We start from the raw sequence: 21,560 nt of genomic DNA on the forward strand, positions 1-21,560 counted from the left end.
CAAATAGGTTTCTTGTTCAGATTCTGTAAGCGACATTAAATATAAAATGTTACTAAAATCTACACAGTGATTAAAAGTATTAATATTGTCATTACATCTCGTAAAAAACACAACTTAACGCTGTATACCTTTATTTTGAAGAACTGTTTTGAACCTAGTTATCCGGTAGCTAGCTTGTATGTGCGTGTATATATACATAGCTAAATCAAACAAAAGTTCAGGTACATTTGTGTTCATGACTGGGTTAGGCAAGGCAATGTCAAGTGCGTGTTCATTTCATTAATACAGTAAAACTTTTTCAGGCACATTTTAACACGTTTTAATGTGTTTCTACGAACAACAACCAGCGTGTCATTGTTTTTGCAGAGTTCCGGCTGGCCGTCATCCAGTTGCAGGTGGGCAGCGTCAAGGCGGACAACCTGAACCGGGCCCGGAGGTTAATCGACGAGGCTGCGGGGCAAGGTAGCAAACTGGTTTTTTTACCGGTGAGGACAAAAACAAAAAACAAACAAACTAAAAAACTTTTAAAAAAGAGACATATACTACTAATTATGGACAGTAGTCGTGTTGGCTAATGTTGCGCATGCGCACTATTTGAGTTTGAGTCATTTAATAAAAAGACAATAACACATTAATGAGCATATACGTACATTATCGTGTTAATGAACATATACATATATGTAAATATGTAAGATTATAGCCAAGGCTAATTTCCCTATTTAGTGTCTTGAGCAGGATGAGGATAAAATCAATATATAGATAGAAATGATGAGACATACACACATAAGTAGTATCATTTAGGATGCTACATGCTACATTATTTAGTCAATTAGTCATTACGTCATTTAGTGGCATCAGTTAGCACCGCGAATGCTTCTGAATGTCCTCGGAGGGTTATACATTAACATTTTAACACAAATCTGCTCAAATCTGACACTAATGTTGACATCGACATTCCACAAGTAGCTTGACTTAAAGCCCCTGTAATTCAATGCCATTGACTGTTATAGACGTCCAATACTTTCAAATCCATATGGATTGGAAATCTTTCGCTGTCAATAGCAGTTGATTAGCAGAATTTAATTTTAATGGAATTAAAAAATTTCAGGAATGCTTCAATTCGCCTTACGGAAGTGGTTTCTTCCCCACCTATGCTGAAAGGATTCCAGGAGAGTCCACAAATCTGCTGTCCCAGGCTGCTAAGGACAATAAAGTCTACTTGGTCGGAGGTGAGAAGCTAACCGTTAGCTACCAACCCATAAAATGAGTTCCAACACTGCACCGCACTGGTTTGATGATGTGTGAGGAAACCGGAGTACCCGGAGAAAACCCACGCAATCCAGCAATCGATTTCTACAGTATCTCGGAAATACTTTTTCCTTTAAAAGTAAAACATTTGCCCTCCCTTTTAAAACCATGAATATAAAGGTGAAAATTGGGAACCGGGGGCGGCTTATACGAGAGAAATTGTCAAATTCAACCAATTTCAAAGGTGCGGCTTATACGTGGAGGCGACTAATATGCGAGAAAATACGGTAGACGTGTATCGATACCTGAGACTGAATCGGATCGGCCCCGTTTCTACTGTCTTTTGTCGTCTAGGTTCAATTCCCGAGGAGGACGCAGGCAAGTTATACAACAGTTGCGTCGTGTTTGGACCTGACGGACAGCTTCTTGTCAAACACAGAAAGGTACACGACCAACATATTGAACGTACCGACACGCCAAAGACACGTTGTTGTCGTCGCTCTTCCAGATCCACCTCTTCGACATCGACATCCCCGGCAAGATCCGCTTCCAGGAATCGGAAACGCTTAGCCCAGGAGATAGCTTGTCCATGTTTGAAACGCGTGAGTCCATTTGATTTATTACCGATGACTTTCTTGGATTTCTGAATAGTTCTGAATGTCATGTTTACTTGCAGCGTACTGCAAAGTGGGCGTGGGCATTTGTTATGACATGAGGTTCGCCGAATTGGCGCAGCTCTACGGCAGGAAGGGTGAGTCTGTCAACATATGCGGGTAAAGTAAAATAAAAGCATAGTAGACTACAAAAGAAGATGGATCCTATTTGGGTGACATTATAATTTGGGGTTGCTTTGCTCTCGCAGGGCCTGGACGCATTAAAAAAAATGAGATGAGAAGTTTGTCAAAATCGGTAGGGGGATTATGTTTGTCTTGTGGATGTCATAATATGCGTTCCATCCAGTTTGACAGGGATTGAACGTCTAGCGGCGTCAATGGCAGCCAGTGAAGAGTCGCTTCTGTTTGTTGGTTAGGTTGTCAGCTGTTGCTCTACCCGGGAGCCTTCAACATGACCACTGGTCCCGCCCACTGGGAGCTCCTGCAGAGGGCCAGGTGAGCTGGAAGTGGATATACAGTGGTACCTCGAGATACGAGCTTAATCCGTTCCGGAACTGAGCTCGTATGACGAGATTCTCGTAACTCGAGCGGACGTTTTCCATTGAAATGAATGGAAAACAAATTAATTTGTTCCAGCCCTCTGAAAAAACACCAAAAACAGGATATTGGATTGGAAAAAATGTTTAATTTCTTCTAATTCGCCATCTATTAACAAAGTAACACATAACTAGTGGTTAAATAGTAATAAAATGTGTTTAATCTAACTAAAATTGGGCAGATTTCGCTGACGGGAGACAGAGACGTTTGGGGGCGTGGGGGGGGTCGTTTTGTTTCCACGACAACGCACTCGTAAACGGAACAAACAAATTTAAATGAACTTGGATTAATATATACAGACACTCAAACATACGTTTAATGGAAATTTACACAAAACTGAATTCTAATTTTGTTGTAATCTTTTGTTACCTTGGTTTTCCGGGTTGGCGGTTTGCCACGCCTCCACCCACCCTCACGTTCGCTATCGATGGGCTGTTTGCTGTTGTACTATGTATTCCCTTCAAAATATTCCCAAAATGATTCACACAAATGTCCTCACAATAGGATAACGCACGACCACTTGCCAACCAGAAGTAGTCTTGACTGAGCGATCGTGGGAGCTTCTTTCCTTAGAAAGAATAACAGGAAATACAATAGTTGAGCTTACCCACGTATTGATTGTGGGTAATGAAGTTTTATTCTGAGAAAGGTTGCCATTGCCTATGGGTGTTGTGTGCACGAGTATACTTCATTACCCAGAAAGCCCTCTTTTTGCCCGCGCATGCGCGTCGTGCGTTTCCTGGTCTTAGGAGAAACTCGTCTGAATTAATCGTTCCGTTCTCGTAGATATTGTTATACACGAAAGATATGCAAAAAAGAGCTGGCTTGGTCGCATCACGAAATTTTGATCGCATGACGGGCGAATTATTCGATCGAAATTTCCGCTGTAAAACGAGAATTTTGTATGACGAGCGGTCGTATGACGAGGTACCACTGTATTCCCAAATTGCTCCCACACACATTTACATACTTTTACTAGGCTAGTGCGCCATCTATCGGGGAAACGAGGATATTGCAGGGAAATGAATGAGGTCATTGATTTTTACTATAATTTGGACAACGTCGCCGGGCCGGATTAAAAAGCCTAACGGGCCGTATATGGCCCGCGGGCCGTAGTTTGCCCATGTCTGGTCTATCACTACACCCACATTTGTAAGCACTTGAAATTGACGCACATCTCCAAGCATAAAACCCCCCAAAAATTCAAGAGCAACATGATTGGACGTCTTTCATCGTCAATGGCAGTCAAGAAATTTATATGACAGTCCATCTAGAACTACTACTACTACTGTGTTTTGGTTTTGTTGACTGCAGAGCTTTGGACAACCAGGTTTACGTGGCTACCGCCTCGCCCGCCAGGGACGAGACGGCGTCCTACGTGGCTTGGGGTCACAGCACGGTGGTCAACCCCTGGTAAGACGCGACGCTCGACCAGTCGGTCCTTCGTCAACGGCTGACATTTTGTTTCATCCCGAGGGGGGAGGTTCTCGCCAAAGCCGGAGCGGAAGAGGCCGTCATCTACGCTGAAATTGGTGAGTGTCAATCTCACCAATAGATGAGCTCCGTTTTAGTAGTGGTACCTCTACTTACGAAATGAATGGCTACCAGAAATTAGCATTAAATAGAGCTCCAATGGAGTAACAGTCGTGATTTTTTTTTTGTAGAATGAGGCTGGCCACGCCCACGAGTCGTCGCTTTCTTCTGCTTCAATAGCGTAGCCATGCTAGTACAGTGGTACCTCGAGATACGAGCTTAATTCGTTCCGGGACTGAGCTCGTATGTCGATTTACTCGTCACTCAAACCAACATTTCCCATAGAAATGAAGTCAAAACTAATTAATTTGTTCCAACCCTCTGAAAAAAACACCCAAAACAGGATATTGGATTGGAAAAACATTTTGATTTCTTCTAATTCGCCATCTATTAACAAAGTAACACATAAATAGTGGTATAATAGTACTAAAATGTGTTTAATACCAATATCCACTTGGCAAGTGCTGGTGCATTATCCTATTGTGAGGACAATTGTGTACATCATTTTGGGAATATTTTGAAGGGAAGACAAAAGCAAACAACCCTCGATAGGTTGCATCTGAAAGTCAGGGTGGAGGCGGGGCCAATACAGCCCTATCAAAATTTCAAACTAAATTAGAATTAAGTTCAGCGTAAGGTTAGATTCAACTTATTTTTGAGTGTTTATGCATCGTAATCCAAGTTCATTTAAATTTGTTTATGTTATGTTACGAGCGCGTTGCCGTGCCAAAAATCTCCCGACCTCGAAATCAGTCTAATTTTAGTGGTTTCATATTTAGTTTTGTAACCTGAAACATAGGTATTGCAAGACATTTGTAAGTAGAGGTATCACTGTACTTAAGGTCCTCGCATGTAGGAGGACCAACTAATGGTAGGACATGCTAATTTCAGACTTGCAGTACCTGGCCGACGTCAGGCAGCAGATCCCCATCGCGGCCCAGCGTCGCCACGACGTCTACAACGTCACCGCCGCCGCCCGGGGAGAATCCGGATGACGGATGCGTGGACGCTGAAGTTTTCTATGGGATTGATACATTATCGTGAATGGTGAGTAAATTAACTTTTTGAGCCAAAAATTATATTATAGATCACAGGTGTCAAAGTAGCGGCCCAGGGGCCAAATCTGGCCTGCCACATCATTTTGTGCGGCCCGAGAAAGTAAATCATGAGTGTCGACTTTCTGTTTTAGGATCAAATTCAAATGAACAGTATAGATGTATATTACATTTCCGGATTTTCCCCCTTTTAAATCAATAATTTTCATTTTTTAATCCATTTTTTCTGTGTTTTTAGTTCAAAAATCTTTGTAAAATCTAAAAATATATTTAAAAAAGCTCAAATAAACATTGTTTTAGATCTATAAAAAACTGAATATTCAGGGATTTTAATCAATAAAATCAATCATTGCAATATTTTCAATCCAATTTAATTTCTTATGTGTTTTTAGTTCAAAGCGCATTTTGTAACATCTAAAAATAAATATATAGATATTTTACGTTTTCCACTTTAATATTGAACATCATTAAAAAATATATTTTGTTTCCATTTGAAATGAAAAACATGATTAAAAGACATTTTCCACTACTAAGAAAATTGCTTTAGATCTATAAAAACTGACTATTTAGGGCTTTTGATAAAATTCTTTTAATCCAATTTAAAAAAACACTCCTGACTTAAAACATGGCGTGAAAATATTAAACACACATCAAGATTCAAGAGCCGTTTTTAATTGAAAAAATAACATTTTATAGAGTAAAAAGTAGGTAGCCATGTTAATGCCTCTAAGTTCAACATGAAATCTTTGGGTAAAGACGAGTCAACTGTCATCACATTTTCTCGTTTTGATGGCCATTTTAAGACAACAAAAAAAGCTTAAATCAGTTCATGTAATTTGAAAATTGGCTTCAACAGAAAGAGCCAAATTCCTTTTCAGTTCCGTCCTTATAGTTTTTTTTTTCCTCCACACGTTTTCCAGACAAAGCGTCCCATTTTGAAACTGGAGTTGGTGTAATTTTTCAACGTTCCACTGGAGGCGCTCGTGAGAGATGGAACATTTTGGGGCGACGCTCATGCCGGCCCTTCGTCGTTGAACGACTCCATCGTGATCACTTCCGTTTCCTCCGTGGACAGTCGGCGCCTGTAACCTGCACAAAAATGGCGCCGTTAACTCATTGGCTTGAGTAAAAAAAAATGATTTTTGACATTGAAACGTCTACTTTTTCTAGATAAACAAATATTTTATGACCACTACTTTTAAAGTTTAAGTAGGAAGTCATTTATTTAGGAATATTTAGTCACATTTTTAATCTAGTGTTTCGATGCCCCGTCCCCATAAAAAAACGTATTAATATTTTAAAGAAAAAATGCCAATATATATTTAAATATTTGCAAGACTTTAAAAAAAAATCTTAAAATCCTTAGTATGTTTCTCCGTTTTTCAAAAAATATTTTACTTTTAAAAAAAAATCTTAAAATCCTTAGTATGTTTCTCCGTTTTTCAAAAAATATATTTCATTAATTTTAATTTAAAATCAATCATTTGCCTTAGTATGTTTCTCAGTTTTTAAAAATTTATTTTTCATTAATTTTAATCTAAAATCAATCATTTGCAGCCTCTTGTACATCTATTGCCATCACTGAGATAATATAATTTTTCATTTTATTCCCATTGACAATTTGACTACCGTATTTTCCGGACTATAAGTCGCACTTTTTCCCCCAAAAGTTTGGCTGGGGCTGTGAATTATATTAGGTCTTTTTTTTGTGGGGGGGGGGGTTCCGATCCATAAAAAAACTGCCCCTCAAAAAATGCTACTTCTACTCCAATGCAACCTTTGTATTTTTTCCCTTTCATTCGTAAATTATAGTCCGAAAAATACGTTAACTGCATTTACATGCCTAATAATTAAAAATGATTTATTCTTTTTTACCTCGGATCCTTCCACTCATGCGTTGGATCTTCTTCTTCTTGCTCACGCGGTCCAAATGGATCTGGTAGACCAAACCCGCGGCCACCATGACGCCCACCACCACGCAAAGAGCCGTGCTGAACACCCACAGGGCGTCCGACGCTCGGGTCACCGCTGATTCTTCCAATTCCACGCCTAAAAAAAAACCCCAAACACCCCCAAAAATAAAATAAAAATACAGAAGAGGACATTTCGTCGTCACGTACGTGTGGTGGAAGTGAGCGTCTGCCCGACGGCGTCGTTGCGGATGACGCAGGAAACGTTGGCGTCCGTCACGTTGACGCTCAGGTAGCTGGTGACGTCATAGAGCCGTGTGTCCGGCCGCTGCTCGGCCAGGGTTCGCGGCGAGTCCCACGCGCTCTCAGAGGACACGCCGTCGACGAGCCACAGGACGGACGGGGCGGGGAAGCCGCCGCCGGCGTGGCAGCGAAAGGCGCCCGACGACGCCTCCCACCGGACTTCGGGGGCGCTGAACGGAGCTGACGAGAGACAAGTCCAGATAAGTTGGCTTCTAAGTTGGTGGTGCCGAAACCCGGGAACACGTTGGTTTCAAAATCTGTTATTTTTTCATTCATTTTCTGAAGCGCTTATCCTCACAAGGCTCGCGGAGGGTGCCGGAGCCTATCCCAGCTGACTACTAAATGGGTAGTAAGGCACAAGGAGAAAAACAACCAATCCCTCATAGCTAAGAACAACTTAGCATCCAATTAGCCTAGCATGCATGTTTTTGGGGATGTGTAAGGAAACCGGAGTACCCGGAGAAAACCCACGCAAGTCCGGGCAATACATTATTTTTAGGGATGTCCCCAATCAGAGATCGAAGAACAACTTAGCATCCAATTAGCCTAGCATACATGTTTTGGGGATGTGGAAGGAAACCGGAGTACCCGGAGAAAACCCACGCAAGTCCGGGCAATACATTATTTTTAGGGATGTCCCCAATCAGAGATCGAAGAAAAACTTAGCATCCAATTAGCCTAGCATACATGTTTTGGGGATGTGTAAGGAAACCAGAGTACCTGGAGAAAACCCACGCAAATCCGGGCAATACATTATTTTTTTGTAAAACCTGAAAATTTCACAAAAAAAGATAAAAATTGTAAATGAAGTTTATTAAACGAAAAATAATTTAATATAAATGTTGCAGTGATTATCTTGTTTTGTATTTTAGTAACTTAAAAGAATATTTTCCCAAAAATTCAAATTCAGTTCCCTTATTTTGAGTTGTTAAAGATAGTTGAAAAAATGACTGAAAAATAATTATTGTATATTAAAAAGCAACATTAACATTAAATATGCAAGATATGAACAAAAACTGTTAAAGCTTAAGTTGGCTTCCCCCACTATATAAACGTGACTTAAAATAGTTTTTAAAAAATGGTCAGAAATTCAAATATAAACAGTAAATACCTAATTTTTACACAAATTTTGACAAAAAATGAACTCAAACTCCCAAAAATATACCAAAAAAATTCAAGCGTTGAAAGATATTGAAAAATCTATTAAAACCCGTTTTAAAGTATAACAAACCCCCCAAAAAGGGTCCCTATTTTCCCCGTACCTGCAACCCGGACGCACAGCGTGCAGGCCTCCACACTTTGATTCCCCCTTAGGGTCACCACCACACTGTAAGACGCATTGTCCTCTCGGGGGTCCACGGCAGGAATCCTTAGCGTGAAGTTACCCAAAGCGAGCGCCTGGTCGCCCTCGTCTCCCCCAACCGCCTCAACGCCATTCCTCCTCCACCGGGCGGAAACGCTGTCCAAACCAGCGGCGTCCGGGTAGAAGCAGGAAAGCTGCAGTGGCTGGCCCACAATACCCACAATGCACTCCTCACCTGGAGACAAGCAACTCAATGGCTACCAATGACGGCAAAAGACGTCCAATCTCTTTAAATTGGGCACCTCACATACTCCTAATCACTCTAAATCACTTTTTTAAAATCTCTCTTCATTTTTATTGTATATAAATCTTACTATGACTAGTTATTTATGTGGGCACTTTATGATGACGTTTTAAATCTCATTGTCATTTAATAATAACCATAAAGGCATTTAATTCAATTCAATTCAAACACAGCCATTCAATTCAATTCAAACACTCACTGCCTGACCTCCCAGCCCAAATTAATTGGACGTCTATTGCCTTCAATGACACCGAAATATGACCAATCAGGAAATTAAGACGACAAATCATACACACGTCCAAATTGATAGGAACCAATTGTTATGGATGACGTCATTAAAACTCGACTTATTGTTTCTTTGCTTACCTAGGGTGTCGCAAAAGGGGATGAATATGAAGTTTAGAAGCAGACTTATACTCCAAAGTGTCCCGATCATGTCCTCTTAGCGCAAATAAAGTCTCCCGGAACAATTTTTAACGCGTTTCGTCATTTAAATCCCCACCACTTGTTCACCCCGAAGGAATGTCGGCGTCATGTCGCGTCTTGTCGCGCCCCAAAAAAGCTTCCGCCGCTCCCCTTGACGTTTTTTCATATAAGTCGAAAAAATCTCCAAACGAGCAAAACCAAGGTAAAAAAATATTCAAAGGTTTCGCTTCTATTCACTACTTTAAAATCAATCAACTTTTCAAGTAGGAGCCTTTCAGGTGTTGTTCGGTCCAACCTGTTTGGCTTCATTACTTAACACGCCCACAACACAAAAGCATGGATTTAGCATTTTTCAAAACAAATAAAAAAGGCAATATATTATAGTTTAAGAAATAAGTGGACAGAAAAATAATAATAAAAAAAATCTGCTCATTGTACTCTATGGGTGCAAAATAATCACACGAGACAATTTAAATGCCATCCCCAAAATATATTTATTTATTAAACACGTCGATTTTGCTATGACGTCAAGAGTCGGCCAAGGTGCACTTGCTCCACCCTCCCCGCTCTTCCCGCGACTCCCTCTCCTCCCCCTCCTCGCTCTTCCCACCACCGCATTGATGCTGTTCCCTCCCTCGGCGGTGACGTCACCGCCCCGTGGTTCGGTCACAGCATCCTCGTCCTCGACCGACACAACCATTTTGGACCGTGCCGTCAAACCCAGCCGAGTCCGAGCTCTCAGCGTCCCCCTTCCTCGGCCCACTGCCTACCCGGAGAAGCGACCTCCATTCCCGGGGCGATAAAGGACACCGAGTCCTTCCGTCTTGATGGAGGCGGTCAGTAGGCGGGAAAGATCCAATTAAAAGACGACGGAGCTACAGACACACGGTGCTAGCATTAACGTAAGTACTATTCCAAAAACATATTTCCGCTCCAATTCTGTACACTTTTCTTCGTTTTGCTGTTTTAATGCGTTTTCAATTCATCCGGAGCACTCGGGCTCAGGGTGCGGCCGGTGAGGAGGATGCCACCGCCTCCCCCGGGACATTTGTCACGTTCAAATATGTTTTATCGTAACATTACAATGTATATGTCACGTTTACAACTATTTTAGTAGAATTTGGCGTGTTTATACAGCATGAACATGGATGACATGAGTTATTTCGACATGAAATGACATTTTTACGCTAATGACTTTTCAAAATATACGTTTTTTTGGTTATAATATGTACCAAAACGGTTTAAATTCGACGTTTTGGGAGTGCCGTAAGGTGTAGCCTTTTGTCACTAGCAATGAGGTGACCGCCCTAAATGCCTGCCTGCATTGTTAGTCCTGACACCCCCCAAAAAAACATACACAAAAATTACATTTAATATAATTTATTTATATTTTAATAAGACATGGAATTGTTGATTCGCGTCACTCGAGTTCCGTTTGCCAGGAGGCTACGCTACATGTCAAGGGCCCGACATAAACAAAATGCCACTCTTAACAACCCCAATGCGTGGCACATGATGTCCGTCTAGGTGCCAGCCGGCAAAGGCGGCGACCGTGATGATTCAGCAAAAAATTTCGGCGTAATGTGGCGGCAAAACCTCAGGGGTCCTCGCAAGGGTGTTGCCCTGCGTGTCCGCCTTTTTTTTTTTGCCAAAATAAAACCCAAAAGGAATATGTTGCGGATAGTAAGCGGACGCCTTCGAAGCAGAAAACACCCAGACGGTGTCCAGTTGCTTTTGTTGTTGCTTATAAAAGATTAATTTGTTTTAGGGATTCATTTGGGGGTCTTTAATTGGTAACAGGTGTGTTGTTAGCTAACATCTGTATGATTTAGTTAGCAAACGCTGCTATATCTTTATAAAAGGGTGTGGACACTTGATCAATCATATTTTAAATAAATGTTGCTTGGGTTCTCTTGTTTTTTTAATTAGGTTTGAGATTTCAAAAATATTAGGGGTTAATTTGAGGGTCTTTAATTGATAGCAGGTGTATTTGGAGCTAAAAGTGTGCGATTAGCATAAACATCTTTATAAGAGGGTGCGGACACCCGGGCAACCATATTATTCAAAATAATAATAATAATTTATGGTGGTACCCCTCTTTTGTTTTTCAAATTTGTTTTGGAGATTAGAAATGAAATTTGTGTTAGAAAAAAGATTTAAAATGGTTAAACCAGGTCTCATTTACATCACAGAAACCACAGGGTGTGTAGATTTTCAGTACGATAAGATGGTAGTGTACTGTTACTAAGTTAAAAATTATATATATATATATTTACAAAATTAATGCATACACACTCTTGGTCAGACAGCTGTTAACTCCCATTCACGGCAATAGACGTCCAATCCGTTTGAAGCGTGCGGTTGTCAATAATAAGATGGCTAGAAAAATTCATTAAAACCCATTAGCACAATACTAAGGTCACGGCGGCCATGTTGGAAGGAGGGGTGACCCCCTCGATTGACAAAATGACATCATAATGAGATGATTTCTCCTTCTGTTTTTACCAGATTATTTCATTATTGTCATCTTTTTGTGTTTGACTTCTCATTTGAAGTTAAATATCATCTTTTTAATTTGATCATTTTTCCCATAATCCTTCCTGGCCTTCCTCCAAGGGTTATTGATGAGCGTCGTCATTAATTCAATTGGCAAGGATGACTCGCGCGCTTTCCCAACACGCATTAGTGTGACGCCATCTTGATTCCGAGATTCCGCCGCTTCCGGGAACGCGTCATGGCATTTCTTTTGTCGCCGCCCACCCGCGCATGAGACGCCGTTGTCCCAAACGCCGGGACGTCTTCGCCCCGGTTGCTAAAGTCCGAGTCATTGACGATTGGTTGTTTTCCCACAGAGCCGCGGCGAGCCCAAAGAGCCAGCGAGCCGAGCGCCGGCACCCCCGAGGAAGGCGAGCGCACCATGGCGGCGGCTTCTGTGAAGGTGGCGGTCCGAGTCCGCCCCTTCAACTCCAGGGAGATGAGCAAGGACAGCAAATGCATCATCCAGATGTCGGGAAACACCACCAGTGAGTTGAAACCGCACTCGTACCGAAATACAATCGATAATAACCATAATAATATGTGATAATAAGGATAATAAAAATAACCCGGATGGGAAATTGGATCGGGATCCATCGGATAATCGGCAATGACTGCGTCTTTTTCCCCGAATCGAGTAGAAAAGATCATTTTTTCAATTTTTTTATATGCTGTCCACACTTAAAAAAACAATGATGTTTTAGGAATGTGCCCAATCAGAGATCGGATAATCGGCAACGACCCCGTCTTTTTCCTGAATCGGGTAGAAAAGCTCTTTTTTTAATATTTACACGTGGTCCACACTTTAAAAAAAATATGTATTAGGGATGTCACCAATCGGAAATCGGATTGGAATCAATCGGATAATCGGCAACGACTGCTTCTTTTTCCCGAATCGCGTAGAAAATGGATTGTTTTCTAAAAAAATGTTTACAGGCGGTCCACACTTTTTTAAAAAATCGATGTATTAGGGATGTCGCCAATCGGAAATCGGATTGGAATTCATCGGATAATCGGCAACGACTGCGTCTTTTTCCCGAATCGCGTAGAAAATGTATTGTTTTTTTAAAAAAATGTTCACATGCTGTCCAAACTTAAAAAAAAAACATTAATGTATTAGGGATGTCCCCAATCAGAGATCGTATAATCGGCAATGACCCTGTCTTTTTTCCGAATCGAGTAGAAAAGATTGTTTTAAAAAAAAAAAAAAGTGTACATGCTGTCCACACTTTTTTAAAAATAGTTGTATCAGGGATGTTGCCAATCGGAAATGGGATCGGAATCCATTGGATAATCGGCAACGACTGCGTCTTTTTCCCAAATCGCGTAGATTTTTTTTTTTTTTTTAAATGTTCACATGCTGTCCACACTTAAAAAACATTAATGTATTTGGGATGTCCCCAATCAGAGATCGTATAATCGGTCGCCAATGACCGTCTTTTTTCCGAATCAAGTAGAAAAGATCGGTTTAAAAAAAGATGAGTGTCCATGCTGTCCACACTTTTTTTAAATAGATGTATCAGGGATGTCGTCAATCGGAAATTGGATCGGAATCCATCGGATAATCGGCAACGACCACGTCTTTTTCCTGAATTGGGTAGAAAAGATCGTTTTTTTAAAAATCTTTACACGCGGTCCACTCTTAAAAAAAAAACATAGATGTTTTAGGGATGCCCCCAATCAGTAATCGGATCGGAATCGATCGGATAATCGTCAACAACTGCATCTTTTTCCCGAATTGAGTAGGAAAGATCATTTTTAAAAAATGTTTACACTCTGTCCGCACTTGAAAAACAAACATCAATGTTTTAGGGATCTCTCCAATCAGAAATCGGATCGGCATCGATCGGATAATCGGGGCACCATCGCGCGTTCCACGACCAGTTTTGTGTGTTTTGTACGCCGGTGAGGAGACACCGGATACGCGGCCCGCTCCGCAAAATAAAGCCACGCGTCAATAATGGATGAAGCTCGCTGAAATATTCAACGTTGGGAAGCATTTTAAAGCCACGCCCTCCCTCGGCGTGTCACGGCTGACTGGATCTCGGCCGTGACGCTTTTTGATTTTGGTTCTTTTTTGGGGGGGCTCAGGTTGACTAAAAACACAAGCAAAAATGACAAATGATTTTTTTATTTGGTTTTGCCAGAATAAAAAGCCTAAATTTCACTTCACTTGTTACGTCATTTATAAGCAAGTATAAATAAATAAATGTGTATATATAATTTTTGTAAAAAATCATTTGAGAGTGGATTTGTTATTGTAGTCTTTGGCTCAAGAATTCTCCATGTTTTTATTTTTGCTTACATTTGTAATAAAAAAGGGAAAACTAATAAATATTAATTATTTGTTTAATTTAATGATTGAACTACTTAATCAAAAAACTTTGTATTGTTCAAAATTTTTATTTTTAATGAGTATATAAAAACTAAGTATTTTCTTCTGTTTGTTTGATTTGTTTTTAATATTTATACATTTTCCATTTTTATTTTGGCATTGAGATACCAATAAAAATCTGAAACACTGGAAGCATTCTCTTTAAAAATAATCTAAATGATAAAAAATGGAAAAAATATGAATCTCCTTGTTTCAATGTTTAAATTTTCTAAAAACTACAGTAATCCCTCGATTATCGCGTCTTCACTTATCACTACTTCACGATTTTTTTTGCTATTAATTATTTATATATATATATATATTTTTAAAGTACATAAAAATGTGAAAATCCACGCTGAAACTGATCATTTAACCATCCAACACTTCACGGACAGGCTGCCATTGACAAGCACAGACATCCAAATCCTTTAAATATCAGTGCCATTGACAACACTGGGCGTCCCATCCATTTCGACTGGGAAGGCCGGCGGTCCAAAAACTCTCACGGACACAAAGTGTGTGTGTGTGTGTGTGTGTGTGTGTGAGTGGAGCGCTTTTGCAGTGTGAAGGTCACATAAAGCTCTCCTTGTCTTTGTTGGCATTCTGCTCTCAGGACTGCGTCCCACATACCAAAAGAATGGCAGACATCTTGTTTCTTTTCGAAGGGTGATTTATTTATTTATTTATTCTCCCACGCCAGAATAAATTAGGATGCCGGACATAACCGGCCTCTTGTTGAAGAGCCCTTCGAATTTGGAAGCAAACTTCCCAAAGGGAATCTGTCTTTTTCTGACCAGCCATGTGTTCATTTTTCATTCATTTTCTGAACCGCTTATCCTCACAAGGGCCGCGGGGGAGGCTGGAGCCTATCCCAGCTGACTGCAGGCACCAGGCGGGGGGGCACCCTAAATTGGTGGACAGCCAATCGCAGGGCACGGGGAGACAAATGACCAATTGTATCGTCGCTAGGGGGCAATTTAGATTGCTAAATTAGCCTAGCATTGGTGTTTTTGGAATTTGTGAAGAAACGTTTGATAGATTTTTTTTAAATTTTATTTAGATTCAATTAGAAATTGCTACGAAGCAAGAAAATCCATTTAAGTTTTATTATAATAATTATTTAGCTTTTTAGACAAGAATCCTGGAAGGTTTTCCAGTTATTTTTTATGCCGATGGATTTGAAAAAATATCGATAAAATGTATTCTTTTGAATTAAAAAAAATCAATAATTTACATAATTTTTATTTTTTTAACATGTCCAGTTCTTAACTATTTTCAGATTAAAAAAAATTCCAACACCCAAATATTTTCGACCTGTTTTAGTGTACCTGTTTCATTGCTTATTCTTGTTTTTCAAAAAAAACTACGGTGATTTTCATTTAAAGAAACAGTATAAGCAATTGACATAATTCCCCTAACAGTCGAGGAAACGATTCATTCTAATTCATGTACAGTCATACCTCTACTTACAAATGCCTCTAGATACAAAATTTTCAGCTTGCAAAAGCTTTTTATATGCAAAGGAGTACCTTTAGATACAAAAAAGATCCAAGTTACAAAATCCCCCCAAAAGTAAATGCATTTCCTTATCCATTATTTTATTATTATTTACTTCTGAAAATTTTCAAGTCACAAAAAAAGTTCTGGAACCAATTAATTTTGTAAGTAGAGGTACGACTGCATTGACTTTTTTAAATAATTATTTTTATTTTTTTCTGGAATTCCCTTCCAATTAACATCTTGTCCTTCCGTCCACAGCCATCATCAACCCCAAACAACTTAAAGACAACAAGAGTTTCAACTTTGACTACTCCTACTGGTCTCACACCACGGTAAACCCCCGAAGTCCCACCTCGGAGTGCCTCAGGGTTCCCATCCAAGCCCCCTTTTCTATTTTCCAACAGCCGGAGGACCCCAACTACGCGTCCCAGATGTTGGTCTACAAGGACATCGGCGAGGAAATGCTGCTCCACGCCTTTGAGGGTTACAACGTCTGCATTTTCGCTTACGGGCAGACGGGCGCCGGGAAGTCGTACACCATGATGGGCAAGCAGGACGTCAAAGATCAACAGGGCATCATCCCACTGGTGAGTATGTCTACCCGGGACTCCATTTTGCTAACACGTCTCTAGCGCCGGGATCCTCCCCATAAGGATCGTCTCGCTAACGATTAGCGATATAAGTCAGGGAATCACAATGTCATATTTAATTACCCAGCCAATAAAACTATAATAATGAAGAAGGAAAAAAATAAGCATTGGAGTGTAAAAGTCCTTTTTTTTTTTAGTAGGGTCGTTTTTTATTTGATTAGAAACTAAAATATGTTAAAGTAACAATGATAAAATGGAAAACAACGGGCTAAATAGGGATCTGTTAACATAACAGTTTTTCTGATAACTATATAGTCTTAAAAAACAACAACGTAAGGATTTTAGAGAAGAAAAAAACATTTATAAATTGCAGATTATGAAAAAGAAATGCGATTTATGGTCTGGAAAATACGGTAACTAATCATGAAGAAACACGATGAAGAATAATTTTTTTTAAGATGCACTGAACTGTGAAAGTCCTATTTTTAGGAGGGTCATCTTTTATATCGGTTAGAAACCATATGTTAAAATAACAATAATAAAATGGAAAACAACGAGCTAAATAGGGATTTATTAACATAACAGTTTTTCAGATAACTATTGTTTTAAAAAACAACAACATAAGGGTTTCAGAGAAAAAAATAATTCTAAGTCGCAGGCTCAGTCAGATTATGAAAAAAAGTGCGTTTTATAGTCCGGACTATAAGGTAACTAATCATGAAGAAACACATAAAGGGGAGTGGCTTCCACTTGTGAGTTTCAGCGTGGATTTTCACATTTTTATGAACTTTAAAAAGAACAAAAAACGTGATTTATGTGTGTGTGTATGTTAAGATTCTCTCGCTACGTTTGTCCAAACCGGGCAAAATAGAGAGTTGAATTTTTTTTATGGTGGCCAGAAACAACTGTCGGTTGTGTGTAAACTCAATCTTTAATTTGTTAAACACCCATTTTAAAAAAAAATGTAATTAACAAAAAAAAAATTCCCCCAGAAAAAAAACGCAATGTAGTGAAGCCGCGATATTCGAGGGATTACTGTATATGGATTCTTGGCGGAAAGATATCAATAGTCTTTTGGGGAATATTATTGCCATATATGGTGATATTTGATTGTGTCTTTTTACTCCTCGCAGCTATGCGAAGATCTCTTCACCAAGATCAACGACAACACAAACAACAGCATGTCCTACTCGGTGGAGGTGAGAGGTCGCCGGCGGCCGTCCGCCGTGCCTCGCCGTTGACACGCGGGTCCACCTGGCAGGTGAGCTACATGGAGATCTACTGCGAGCGCGTTCGAGACCTGCTCAACCCCAAAAACAAAGGCAACCTGCGGGTGCGAGAACATCCTCTCATGGGGCCTTACGTGGAGGACCTGTCCAAGCTGGCGGTCACCGACTACAACGACATTCAGGATCTCATGGACTCCGGCAACAAGGCCAGGTGACGCCCAATAGCCATACTTCAAAAAAAAAAACCAACAACACTGTTCTAGGTTGTTAAAAAGTATTAAAATGCATGAAAAAATATTTCTTTGCTTATGTTGAGTCTTCTTGTTTTCACAGGACGGTGGCTGCTACCAACATGAACGAGACCAGCAGTCGCTCACACGCCGTTTTCAACATCATCTTTACTCAGAAACGCCACGACGCGGACAGCGAGAATACTTCGGAGAAGGTAATGCGCACGCGAGATAGTCACGTGACCACTTGACTAAATAATACAGTAATCCCTCGATTATTGCGGTTAATGCAGACCAAACATGGCCGCGATAAACAAAAAAGTGCAAAGTAGGGTCACCCAATTAAAAAATAAAATAAAATAAAAAAATTAAAAAATGTAAAATATATATATTTTAATTTATTTATGTATTTTTATTTTTTATTTTTATTTTGTAATTTTGTATTTTATTTTTTTGTTATTTTTTATTTATTTTTATTTATTTTAATATTTTTAATTTATTCATTTATTTATTTATTTTATAATTTTTGTTGTATTTATTTATTTTTATTATTACTTCAGTGCTGAGTTCTAGTAGCAAGCGGAAGACGGGAGTGGCTTCCGCTTGCGAATTTCAGCGTGGATTTTCACATTTTTAAGAATTTACCAAAAAAAACCATTTTTTGCGAAATAGTGAAGCCGCGCTATTCGAGGGATTACTGTAATAGTATTAAATAACTCTTTGCTTTCAGGTGAGCAAAATCAGTTTGGTGGATTTGGCCGGCAGCGAGAGAGCCGATTCCACCGGAGCCAAAGGGACCAGACTGAAGGTAGGATGTTATTTTTATTTGTATTTTTTTCTACTATTTGACATTACAGACGGAAATCCCGTCCCATCACCGTTGTTTTTTTAATCACCTCTTTTTTTCTGGGCCCCAGGAAGGAGCCAACATCAACAAATCTCTGACCACGCTGGGAAAAGTCATCTCTGCTTTGGCAGAAGTGGTAAGAATTTGACTTCTTAATGTTCAAATAATACGACAACAGTCTCGTCTTTTTATTTTTATTTTACCCCCCCCCCCCTTTTTTTTATAACATCTCCAATTTCCTAAGTAATGATAACTTTTTAACCAATTACCCAAAGGTGAATTAGCAATATGACTCATTTTGGGGGGGAATTTGGAAGTTTCAGACCCTGTAGCAGACATAAAACATAAAAAAACATAAACCACTACAATGAAATGAGCAACAGGCTTCAATAAAGCACAAAAAAACAAAACAAACAACAAACAGAAATAGCAGAAAAAGACAAAAAAAAAAACACTATTTTCCATTTATCCATGTGTTAAAAACTCCACTCTTCTTCATTTCAGGACTCCGGATCAAACAAGGTACGACGCAAAAATCAAAATTTTCAAAAATCAGTGGTTATCTTTCACCATAGTAGAGGTCCAATCCATTTAGAGCAGAAAAGTCGGCAGCCAACACTTGCTGTCGGCCTCTCCCAGCCCAAACGGAGTTTGGCCAATTGGCCAACAGCCTAAAACACGCGCTAGCAAATGTCGCTAACTAACAAGCTAACCTGACCAAACAGAACAAAAAGAAGAAGAAAGTGGAAAGCCACATTCCTTACCGAGACTCCGTGCTGACCTGGCTTCTCCGGGAGAATCTCGGTGAGACTCCGCTAACCTCCCATTAGCTTTTTATTTATTTTTTGCTAACTCAAAGTGACCTATTCCTTTTCTGGCACCAGGCGGGAACTCGCGTACGGCCATGGTGGCCGCCCTGAGCCCGGCCGACATCAACTACGACGAGACCCTCAGCACGCTTAGGTAAGGACGGACAGCGTGCTAGCATTACCAGAAAGCGTGTGACCAAAGTTCTGCACAATTTGTTCCAAAAATCTTGCTCAGAAGCCACATGTGGCTCTTTTAATGGGTGTGTATGGCTATCCGCTAACCCAAGGGTGTCAGACTCGGGTTGGTCCGCGTGCTGCATTAACGTCAACTCAATTTCACGTGGGCCGGACCATTTTAGATATCATATTTAGATTTTTTTTATAAATGGATTAAAAGAACTGGATTAAAATCCCTGAATATTTCGTTTTTTATAGATCTGAAACAATGTTTATTTGAGCTTTTTAATATATTTTTTTATTTAGATTTTACAAAATGTTTCTGGAACTAAAACCCCCCCAAAATGGATTAAAAAATGACAGTTATTGATTTAAAAGGGGAAAAAATCAGGAAATGTAATAATCTATACTCTCCATTTAATTTGATCCTAAAACAGAAAGTCGGCACTCATCATTGACTTTCTCGGGCCGCACAAAATGATCCGGCGGGCCAGATTTGGCCCCCGGGCCGCCACTTTGACACGTGCGCTATATAAAAGAAAAACTATTTTTCATACTACAACTAAATTTAAATCTTATTTTTTATGATCTCTCAGTTGCTTAGAAAATCATGTAAGTTCAATGTGACTTAAAAGTGAATTTAAATGGTCAAATTAATTTAGCGTCATGCTAGGCTAGCAACCGTCCCAGTTAAAAAATGATGATTTTTTTTTACTATTTGTGCATCCCCGTAAATCTATACTCTTCATTTGAATTTGATCCTAAAACAGAAAGTCGGCACTCATCATTGACTTTCTCGGGGCGCACAAAATGATGCGGCGGGCCAGATTTGGCCCCCGGGCCGCCACTTTGACACCAGTGCGCTAACCCGTCAGCTAGAATATGGAAACCGCCCAGGCCCGAACGCACCAATAGGAGCGCCACGTTAGCACTGTGGCGTTGATTAGCGCCGCTAAGGATATATTTTTCTTAATTGGACTCTTTAGCGTGCATACTCTCATTGATACTCCTTGATGAGCAACAGTGTAAAAATGTCGTCAAAAGAATGACGCGACTTTTTGGACTTTAAAAGTGGTGAAATGACCAAAAAAAATGCACATATATAACATTTGAAAATACGTATGATGTCATCAGGTACGCCGACCGCGCCAAGCAGATCCGATGCAACGCCGTCATCAACGAGGATCCCAACAACCGGCTGGTGCGCGAACTCAAGGAGGAGGTGTCCCGTCTCAAAGACCTGCTCTTTGCCCAGGGTCTTGGAGACATTATTGACAGTAAGTAGACACTTTTCGTCCTCAAAATTGTCATTAAAATTGCGAGGGTGTTTTTCAATTCACGTAATTTGGTCATGCTAGCATTTTGGGGTTCTGCTATCGAAGTAGCATGCCCATATTTGGACGTCTGCTAGTGATGAACTTATCGATGGGAGGGTGCACCTTGGCCAGAGGAAGAACAAATTCTATTTTTTAATTTTTCATTACGGCGAGGGTTCGTTCATTCGCTCTAATAGCCATAAACTCATTTAAATTGACCACACAACACCTGATTGGACATCAATTTTTTTATGGCGGTCTGCTTAGCTGGCAGCCATCTTAGGTTGGGTACTCCCCCATATTGTTGAGCCCATTTTAGTGCCGTTTTGGTATCTTGTCAAGACCGAACAAAAGCACGAACGTGTTCTCAATGCCCCATTTTTATAAGGAAGTTGACTTTGTTGGACTTGGAAGGACGTCCAAGTGTCCTAACCTATTTGTTTCTGTGTCTCTCTTCAAGCATTTCGCGGGACTGCTGCCGAAATCGAGGGTTTGAAACGTGTGTTGTTGTTGATTTTCCTGCTTTTCAGCTTTATTTGCGCTTTCCCCAGCATGCGATTTTATCAAGTTGATTTAAGCAGTCAATCACTAAAAGATCCAAAATGGCTTCACAGACACGTAGTCGATAATTATATTTTACATAGAAGACGATGTCCCCTG

The 21,560-nt window shown here is 40.1% G+C and overlaps 3 protein-coding genes across 13 annotated transcripts in view; 2 read left to right on the forward strand and 1 right to left on the reverse strand.

Annotated features, from left to right (window-relative positions):
• Nucleotides 1-112: 112 nt before the first annotated feature.
• On the forward strand, nucleotides 113-7,128 carry nit2 (nitrilase family, member 2). 2 transcript variants are annotated; one of them, XM_077607923.1, is made up of 11 exons: nucleotides 113-263; nucleotides 367-485; nucleotides 1,109-1,229; nucleotides 1,603-1,691; nucleotides 1,757-1,850; nucleotides 1,925-1,999; nucleotides 2,279-2,357; nucleotides 3,774-3,872; nucleotides 3,936-3,991; nucleotides 4,884-5,039; nucleotides 6,991-7,128. In XM_077607923.1, the coding sequence occupies exons 1-10, from the start codon at nucleotides 179-181 to the stop codon at nucleotides 4,985-4,987; spliced, it is 921 nt and encodes a 306-aa protein (XP_077464049.1). In that variant the 5' UTR covers nucleotides 113-178; the 3' UTR covers nucleotides 4,988-5,039; nucleotides 6,991-7,128. The 2 variants fall into 2 exon arrangements, with proteins under 2 accessions (XP_077464049.1, XP_077464048.1); XM_077607922.1 differs by lacking the exon at nucleotides 6,991-7,128 and adding an exon at nucleotides 5,968-6,242.
• On the reverse strand, nucleotides 5,700-9,677 carry LOC144079263 (V-set domain-containing T-cell activation inhibitor 1-like). The gene is made up of 5 exons (XM_077607924.1): nucleotides 9,234-9,677; nucleotides 8,523-8,798; nucleotides 7,168-7,440; nucleotides 6,923-7,096; nucleotides 5,700-6,136 (listed from the first exon to the last, which is right to left on the reverse strand). Exons 1-5 carry the CDS (start codon nucleotides 9,301-9,303, stop codon nucleotides 6,060-6,062), a joined length of 870 nt encoding a protein of 289 aa, XP_077464050.1. The 5' UTR covers nucleotides 9,304-9,677; the 3' UTR covers nucleotides 5,700-6,059.
• A 229-nt stretch (nucleotides 9,678-9,906) lies between these two features.
• LOC144078555 (kinesin-like protein KIF1A) overlaps nucleotides 9,907-21,560 on the forward strand; it is a 39,367-nt gene continuing 27,713 nt past the window's right edge. For 4 of the 10 annotated variants that reach the window (XM_077606704.1, XM_077606709.1, XM_077606713.1 and 1 more), the window contains exons 1-14: nucleotides 9,908-10,195; nucleotides 12,146-12,316; nucleotides 15,961-16,034; nucleotides 16,107-16,289; nucleotides 17,426-17,491; nucleotides 17,554-17,732; nucleotides 17,855-17,966; nucleotides 18,482-18,559; nucleotides 18,669-18,734; nucleotides 19,103-19,120; nucleotides 19,324-19,402; nucleotides 19,483-19,561; nucleotides 20,719-20,861; nucleotides 21,361-21,399. In XM_077606704.1, the coding sequence (XP_077462830.1) occupies nucleotides 12,211-12,316; nucleotides 15,961-16,034; nucleotides 16,107-16,289; nucleotides 17,426-17,491; nucleotides 17,554-17,732; nucleotides 17,855-17,966; nucleotides 18,482-18,559; nucleotides 18,669-18,734; nucleotides 19,103-19,120; nucleotides 19,324-19,402; nucleotides 19,483-19,561; nucleotides 20,719-20,861; nucleotides 21,361-21,399 (1,222 nt within the window). In that variant the 5' untranslated portion in view covers nucleotides 9,908-10,195; nucleotides 12,146-12,210. Of the gene's footprint in view, nucleotides 10,196-12,145; nucleotides 12,317-15,960; nucleotides 16,035-16,106; nucleotides 16,290-17,425; nucleotides 17,492-17,553; nucleotides 17,733-17,854; nucleotides 17,967-18,481; nucleotides 18,560-18,668; nucleotides 18,735-19,102; nucleotides 19,121-19,323; nucleotides 19,403-19,482; nucleotides 19,562-20,718; nucleotides 20,862-21,360; nucleotides 21,400-21,560 lie in introns of all 10 variants that reach the window. The other 6 variants (XM_077606708.1, XM_077606714.1, XM_077606711.1 and 3 more) reach the window with 2 other exon arrangements.

This window comes from Stigmatopora argus, chromosome 8, assembly GCF_051989625.1.
Source record: "Stigmatopora argus isolate UIUO_Sarg chromosome 8, RoL_Sarg_1.0, whole genome shotgun sequence".
NCBI classification, from domain to species: Eukaryota; Metazoa; Chordata; class Actinopteri; order Syngnathiformes; family Syngnathidae; genus Stigmatopora; species Stigmatopora argus.